Source organism: Lagenorhynchus albirostris, chromosome 16, assembly GCF_949774975.1.
Source record: "Lagenorhynchus albirostris chromosome 16, mLagAlb1.1, whole genome shotgun sequence".
Classification (NCBI taxonomy): domain Eukaryota; kingdom Metazoa; phylum Chordata; class Mammalia; order Artiodactyla; family Delphinidae; genus Lagenorhynchus; species Lagenorhynchus albirostris.
The window spans coordinates 4463529-4472513 of NC_083110.1; the positions used below are offsets into that span (position 1 = coordinate 4463529).

The 8985-nt window shown below is 39.6% G+C and overlaps 1 protein-coding gene across 1 annotated transcript; it reads left to right on the top strand.

Moving 5' to 3' along the window:
• Window positions 1-4217: 4217 nt before the first annotated feature.
• MAP10 (microtubule associated protein 10) lies at window positions 4218-6966 on the top strand. The gene is given in 2 exon segments (XM_060125692.1): window positions 4218-5941; window positions 5943-6966. Coding segments are annotated over 2 exon segments (2682 nt in total). The 3' UTR covers window positions 6901-6966.
• The last annotated feature ends 2019 nt before the right edge of the window (window positions 6967-8985 follow it).

The window sequence follows — 8985 nt, forward strand, 5'->3', positions numbered from 1 at the left end:
GGAAAGAAAGAATTCATAAGTTAAATTATATCTTTCAGCCCTCCCCCATAACTGAAGGCAGAAGGGTATCCAGGCCAAGGAACCTATAGGCAGTCTTCCCTGAACCAGGACAATGGCCTTGGTGTCTTGGCTGGCAGGATTCAGTCTATTGAGGGGGTTTCTTTTTTTTCTTTTTTTTTTTGCGGTACGCGGGCCTCTCACCGCTGTGGCCTCTATCGTTGCGGAGCACAGGCTCCGGACGCGCAGGCTCAGCAGCCATGGCTCACGGGCCCAGCCGCTCCGCGGCATGTGGGATCTTCCCGGACCGGGGCACGAACCCGTGTCCCCTGCATCGGCAGGCGGACTCTCAACCACTGCGCCACCAGGGAAGCCCCTGGCCCATTTCTTATAGTTGGGTTGTTTGTTTTCTTACTGTTGCCTTTTAAGAGTTCTTCGTATAGTTTGGATAACAGTTTTTGTATAAATATGACTTTTGCAAATATTTTCTCCCAGTCTGTGGCTTGTCTTTTCACTCTCTTGACAGTATCTTTCACTAAACAGAACTGTTCAATTTTAATAAAATCCAGCTTATCAATTCTTTCTTTCATAGATCACGCCTTTGGTGTTGTATTTAAAAAGTCATCACTAAAACCCAGGATCATCTAGATTTTTTCTTATTACCTTCTAGGAGTTTTATAGTTCTGTGTTTTGCATTTAGGTCTGTAATCCATTTGGAATTAATTTTTGTCACGGATGTAAAGCCTTTGTCTTAATTTTTTTCCTTTTCTTTTTTTGCATGTGGATGTACAGTTGTTCCAGGACCATTTGTCAAAAAGACTATTTTTGCCCCATTGTGTTGCCTTCACTCCTTTGTCAAAGATCAGTTAACAGTAGGTATGTGGATCCATTTCTGGGCTCTTTATCTTGTTCCACTGATCTGTTTGCCTATTCTTTCGCAAATACCATACTGTCTTGATTACCATAGCTGTATAGTAAGTCTTGAAGTCCTGGAGTGTCAGTCCTCCAACTTTGTTCTTCAATATTGTGTTGTCTATTCTGGGTCTTTTACCTCTCCATATAAATTGTAGAATCAGTTAGTTGATATCTGCAAAATAACTTGCCAGACTTTTGATTGTCATTGCATTAAATCTATAGATCAAGTTGGGAAGAAGTGACGTCTTGACAATATTGAATCTTCCTATCCATAAACACGGACTATCTCTCCATTTATTTAGTTTTTCTGGGATTTCCTTGGTTAAGAGTTTTCTAGTTTTCCTCATACAGATCTTGTACATATTTTGTTAGATTTATACCTAAGTATTTTATTTTGGGGGCTAATGTAAAGATACTATGTTTTTAATTTCAAATTCCACTTGTTAATTGCTGCTACATAGAAAAGCTATTGACTTTTGTATATTAAGCTGATATCCTGCAACCTTGCTATAGTCGTTGATTAATACTAAGAGTTTGTCAATTCTTCCAGATTTTCTACATAAGACAATCATGTCATCTGCAAAAACAATTTTATTCTTTCTTTCTCAATCTGTAGACCTTTTATTTCCTTCTCTTTTCTAATTGTGTTATTGCTAGGACTTCCAGCTCGATGTTGAAAAGAAGTGGTGAAAGGGGACATCCTTGCCTTGTTCCTGATCTTAGTGAGAAAGCTTCTATTTTCTTACCATTAAGTCTGCTGTTAGCTGTAAGCTTTTTGTAGGTTCTGTTCTTTTAGATGGGGAAAAGGAAGCATTGGTGTAAAGAATTATATATATATATATATATATATATACACACACACACACAGACACACACACACAATTGGATATTACTCAGCCATGAAAAAGAATGAAATAATGCTGTTTGCAGCAACATGGATGGACCTAAAGATTATCATTCTAAGTGAAGACAGAGAAAGACAAATATCATATGACATCACTTATATACGGAATCTAAAAAAAATGATACAAATCATTTACAAAACAGAAGTAACAGCCATAGAAAACAAACTTATGGTTACCAAAGGGATACAGGGTGAGGAGGATAAATTTGGAATTTGGGATTAACAGATACAGACTACTATATATAAAATAGATAAACAACAAGGACTTACTGTATAGCACAGGGAACTATGTTCAATATCTTGTAATAACCTATAATGGAAAAGAATCTGAAAGAGAATATGTATATATATGTGTATAACTGAATCACTGTGCTGTACACCTGAAACTAACACAACATTGTGAATCAACTACACTTCAATTAAAAAAGTGTCTGCTATTCGGCAAATAATAAATAAAATAACATTTATTTTAACAAGTATTTACTATGTGCCAGGCACTTTTCTAAGAATTTTGTGACTATTAATTCACTTAATACTTATATTTATGAAGTTTACACTATAACTACCTCATTTTTTTGGATGAGGAAACAATTCACAAACTGTTGAGAAACTAGTATGCGGTCACAGAGCCATGATTTGAACCAGGTAGTTTGCCTACAAAATTGAGGCTCTCATCCACTGCTCTGTGCTATTTTTCCATGTTTTGCCTATGAACATAGAAAATTTTTAATTGTCATAGCTAAACATTTACTCACTACATTTAACATTATTTACATTATTTACAGTTATAAAATCTTATTCATGTACTGTAATACCAGTGATGTAGAGTGTCTGGGCAGAGAAATTATTAGCCCTGTAGAAACCTTATATATTATAGAAATAATGTCCTTATAGAGGAGGTACATTGGTTTCCCTGTCGACATAAAAGTGCTAATATTCCACATTATTAACCTTACTCAAAACACTTACTGCAGGATGTCTTCAATGAGGAATTTTACCTAGTGTGTTTGTCTGCACACATGGACTCAATACCTCATTGCTTTTTACTTGTAAACATGCTGTAATTTATTGCTCTATGTCATCCATCTATTAAGCATGTCACTTGATAAGTTTCCTCTGCAAGTAGATAGTAAGATTCTGAAGGCCAAAGGCAGTATCTTCTACTTACATACTGCAATGAAAGCTCCCTCATGAGTTCACTCTAAAGCACCAAGCCCTTCCAATTGTGAATTTGCTTTTGAGCTTCTCAGTGCTGTTTTTGCATTCAATGTAATATAATTTAACTATAAATTATAAAGCTGCCTAAAGTAGAACATATTCACATAATGTCCCCCAGGCATCTCAAACTCTACATATCCCCAAAACCCAAAGCAACTTTGAAAAATCCAATCTATGCCTCCTCAATTTTTTCTCCCACAGAAGCAGAAAATTTTCACCCATAACTTCTCTCTCAGGGTCACCAAGCTCTAGACTCTGCTATCACAAATACCTCTTATATCCATCACTTCTTTTTCAACTCCACTGACCCTAACCACGTTCAGGCCACAGTTCTCTCTCCTTAGACCACTGTAACAGCCTCTCAAAAAGACTGCTCTGAATTCAATTTCTTATTAGCAGAATCCTCCTTTGTATCTGTACTGCTATAATATAGGTATAGGTATAATAACATTTAGTCACTCAAAACAACTTCTACAGAATAAAGTCCAAATTCCTTGCTATGACATTCAAGGCCACTTATCAACCTTGGTTTCAACCTAGCTAGCTTATTGAGGGTAGAAGTATGTCTCCTTGAAAATCTGGGATAGGGCTGTAAGATCTCCTCCACCCCCGTGTTTATGTAAATACATTAGTTTTGTTGAATGGGAATCATTGACATCACTCTCCTACACGGTGATGGCTCGGTTGGAAATGTGGCCACTGTGCGTGTCCAGTGCCACCACACTCAGACAGAGCTCCCAAGCCGCTTCAGAGCCATGTCCGCATCTTTTGAGTAGACCAGCAGCAGAGAAGGCCAGCTGCGGGCAGTTAGCTGGCTTTCTTTAGCCTGGAGATTGGAAAGGGAGCCCTGATTTACTTTTAATATTCTTCTGATAGACCTGAACTGGCTCCAAACTTGCAGGCGACCTGCAGTGATAAAACGTGACCCAAACCAAAAAATAAGTCTTTTTTTTTTTTTTTTCCATTCGTAGCCTCAGTATTATCATAAGTACTGTTTTAACACCAGTCTGGAAAGCAAAGACACACTGAGCAGCGAAAATTCCCACGGCTGCCACAGCTCAGACTTGCCCGGGGGCCCTAGCAAGTCTCGCGAGAGAACAAAACAAGCGCCAGGCTCTCCCTGTTTCTCGCGAGAACCATGGACTTCCAGCCTCCAGCTCACAGCGTTCCCGGGGCAACAGAGATGGCGGCTTCGCTGTCCGAGCGGCTCTTCTTGCTGGACCTGATCGTAGACTGGGTGCGTCTTGAAGCCGGGCTGCCGCCGCCGCCCGTGGCCGCGGCGGCGGCGGCGGCGGCGGCGCAGGAGGAGGAGTCGCCGCCGCGCGGCCTGTGCCCCGCCGTGGCCTTCCGCCTGCTGGACTTCCCCACGCTGCTGGTTTACCCTCCCGGCGGCCCCGCTGCCCCCGCCCCGGAACTTCGGCCCGGCCTGGTCAACTTCGGTCGCGGCAAGTCCTGTCTCTTCCGCCTGCAGCCCGCCAGCCTGCACCGCCTGCTCCTTCGGAGCCCGCTTTACACCTTGCTGCTGCAGCTGCCCCCCGGGCGCCCGACTCCTGCCCCGCAGCTCCTGGGGGCCTGCAGCATCTCTTTGGCCGCCGCGGCCCACAGGCTCCTGGGGCCCGCCGCCTCCGGCTGCTCCCAGGGTCATCGGGGAAGTTTCCCTCTGCAAAACCAAGAGGGGGAGCGGATTGGGCACATTGCCCTGGGCTACCGCCTGACTGACCTGGGAAGCAGCTTGCTGGGCCATCTGGAGAGGCCAGTGGCTTCCACAGGAGGTGGAGTGGAGGGTGTGGAGGTCAGGCCCCCAACCTTGCAGGAAAGCCAGCAGCTGCGGCAGCCAGACTCAGAGCCAAGCCCAAGAGATGCTGATAAGCCTCTGGTGGATGTAAAAGTCTCAACGGCAGGGAAGGATTTGAAGGAGGGAGTCTTCCACAGCAGGGCCAACTCTGATTACACGGCTTCCGTGGAGAATGGCAAAACCAACTCCGTTATTTGTTCAAAGGGTAGCAGTGAGAGGAATGTTAGCCCCCCACATCGGGAAGTCACAGAGTTAGACATTGAAACCAACATAATTTGCCCTCCTCCTATGTATTACACTCATGTGACCCAAGAAAAGACACCTCCTAAACAGGGTGAAATCACTGTTGAGCCTCAAATGAATGCACCTGAGGAATCGGATGGTACTTTTCTGGAAGAAAAACTTGTAAATCCCCCAACACAGACTAATCCTCCAGAACATACAAATTTTGCAACACATGAGAGGCCTCCAGTGCTTATACATCCTGCACATATTCAGGGTGTAGGAGCAAGTAACCAAACTACCTACCATCCTCAAACTGAACAAAATAGGATCAATACCGTAAGGCAGCTGCCCTTGTTAAGTGCTTTGTTGGTTGAGTTGTCCTTGTTATACAACCAACCCATGGCAAGCCCTACTCATATACATCCTCATTTAGCCTGGTTATATAGAACTGAGGACAAGAAGTCACCAGAACCTTCTGCCAACTCCACATGTAAATCTGAATCTAAGGATACGCTTTCTCTGGGGGAAAAGGAAAAGTCAGTGAGTCTTCAGTATAAAAAGAACCAAACTGAAAATCTTAAGAAAGGTAAATATTTTGAAAAGAAAGGTGGTGTCCCCCCCAAAAGAGTTCCGAGGGGGAAGCTACTTTATGGCTTAACAAACACACTTAAGCTACGTTTAAAGCAAACCAATCCTGATATGTTGGTAATACACGAAAAGAGAGAAGAGTACAGAAAATCGCAAGCACAAATGTTAGGTGCAAAACTCAGAATTCCATCATCCAAAGTTAAGATACTAAGTTTTGCAGAACAACATCAGAAGCCACATCAGCTACCTAAAGATGAGTTTTTAGACTCAGATGCATCTTTTGCTGAAAATAGCAATACCTCAAATTAGTGTGGTTTTTGATGACCCCAGCACAACTAAAGAAACTAAACTGAAATGTGCAACTGAAAAGACACTTGATGATTTACTGGAAGAAATGGTGAGTCCTGCAAATTCCATTGTCTCAGAAAGGTTTATTCATACAAATATTTTGGGTGGAAGAGTGAAAGTGAAAGTCCAAAGTCCAGGTGATTTCCAACGGGTCACAGTAGTTGACAGAATTGTAGTAGAGAAAGAAATAGACGATAAACAGGTCAAAATCACTTCTAACGACATTCTTACTGCTGATATGAATGAAAATAATCCAAGTACAAGTAGTTGCTCTGAAAGCATCTCAGAACTAAAGTATTCAGGTGACTTCACCAGTCCTTGCTGTTCTGAAGACACCAGCAGAAGTTTACAAGCTCGTGATAGCAGTCCGGGGACAGAAAATCCAAAACATAGTCAACAGACAAGTAAGTCCAGTGAAACAAGGTTGTCCATAAGGAAAAATAGCAGTGAAAAGAGTTCTATTCTTAGCCTACCTTTTTCAGCTGGATCCCCAGTATTCTCATATAAAAGATTTCATATTTCAAAGGCTCAAGATAAAAGTTTGGAGGAAGCGTCTAATATCTCTACCAGTGATTTCTCTTCATCACACTGGACTGAGGAAAAAGAAAACCAGAGAGACCCAAATAGTATGCATAATTCTAAAGTTCTAAAGAGCAATCAAGACATCCCTACTAAACTTAAAACAAGAACAGGTTGCAAGTCCTCAGAAAAAAGCCAGTCACCCCGGACATCTCAAGTGAGCTCTCATCTGCCTTCTAATTTGTCAGAACTAGAACTTAATGTCCTGGATAGCAGTACATTAAATCACTTTGAAGAAGTCAATGATGACCTTGGTTCACTAAACATTTCCAAGCAATGCAGAGTTATTTGCAAATTAGTAATAAATAAACTTCCAGGATATACAGTGTAAAAATATGTGCTTTTACATAACATTTAATTTGTTTTATAACCTGTGTGTAAGTGAAACAATTTTTAATAGCTGTACATTATTTTTAGTACATAAATTTATGTATATAATTTTTCAGAATATAAGTGTTTGTCATTCCTTTGCTGTTTCAATAGGATTCTACCATTAAATCTGACAAGATTGATCATGGGATCCCCTTATAACCCAGGTAAGAGTTCAGTTGTTTAATCTTCTAAGAATAAAAGTATCTTCCTAAACTGTCTCTATTAAAGTATCCTAAAGCTGACTTCATGCACACCATTGAAAAGGCTAGTTAATAAAGATAGCTTCAAGTTTTAATGGCAATAAATTGTTTACCGAATATAGAAGACTTACTGTATGAGATGCAGAAAGATACAAGAGAATTTAGGATATAGCGCCAGCAGTTATAAGAGCTTACTGTTCTATATAGATAGGAATTCTTCAGGGAAATCTTCTTGGACGCATACACGTTCCATATCTCCAATAGGTGAAGTCCTTTTTATATGCTGTCACAGTGCTCTATATGCTTTTTTTTAAAACCACAATTTGTGTGTGTGCTTACTTGGCTAATGTTTATCTTATGATAGGTTTAAGTTCTGTGGTGGAAGGGACTGTATCTGTTTTGCGCACCAGCGTGGTCTTAGTGTCTGGCACGGTCTCTGGCATGTGGCTGGGATTCAAAAAGCATTTGTTGGACAAATAAATGATGGCCATGCATTGAAGATACCTAACGGGAGGGATTAGAATTGAGCAGTAAAAACAAGCAGAAACCCTAAGAATATCCTTATTGGAGACGTGGTTATTTGACTATAGTATTTTTGTTTTGCTGGAACACCCTTAGGTGTTCTCTGAAGTATTTGGAGAAGGGAACTAAAAAAGTGTCTTCCTATGCAGTCTCTTGTATAGAAATTCAGCTTACTGTCATTTCAGCTTGTTCAAGTTATTTTTAATATAGGACAGTTTGATTCTATGAAGTCTAGTGATCATTTCTTTATAATTTATTCCATTGATTTTATACTTAGACCTTATTTTGTGTTCAGATATTTACATATGTGTTCTTCTATGTAAATATTGTTATATTTTAATTTTTACCCTTAATTTTTTAATATAGCGAATATTTTTGGATGTATGAGGTGAGGCCCTAATTTTCTTTCCTTTGTAAGTAATTAAATAATTATGTAGGTGTTATCTTTAGAATGATCATAAAAGTAGAATTTCGATAGATGGTAAGAGATGAAGATGCTATATTTTGAGGAACAATATGAATAAAGAATGATGATGAGAATGAGCATGATGTATTCATGAGACTAGGAAAATATTATCTTGATTAGAGCGGTAGAGTCATACTACAGAGGGGTCGAAAGAAAATTTGTTGAGTAAGAAAAGTCCCAGATTGTAGGGAGCTTCAAATGTCAAGCACAGTCATAGAAACGGTAGAGTATTTTAATTTATAAATGAGCGCCAGTAAGTAGTCATGACATTCTGAATATTTTAAATTACTGAAATAATTTCTTAGAGGTACAGAAATTATTACCAGTGGAAGTTTTGAAATATGTTTAATGGCTAATGGTTTATGGTCTTAATTTTTCGGTAAATACAAAGCATATAGTGTATCATCTCACAAAATTAAAATAATTTACTGGTGGGTGCTGTAGCTAGATAGTCAAATGATACCAATTTGGTCTGTAAATTGTCAGCAAGTTTTCATTATTATGGAGGAGACAAAATATAAGCAATATCAGAATCATGAGAGAAATAATTCTTTAAAAACTGTTTCATTTGATTGAGAGTAAGTCGTTGTCTATGATGAGAATAGGTGAGGGAAATGAATTCAGTGTGTTTAAGGTACAACAAAGACTAAAGAACTAATGTACTTTAAATTACAAATAGAGTAGTTGAATAAGCTTCTTTTTGAGTTATTCCATGAATACTTATTTCTAGAATTGTGGTGGTGGATTTTCTAGCTTAATTCTAGTGAAAATACCTGTTCCCGTGTATTTAGTACTTCCTCTTTGCGTCCTGTCTTCAAATTGTACTTCATGTTTTAATTCTAAAACCTGTAAACTT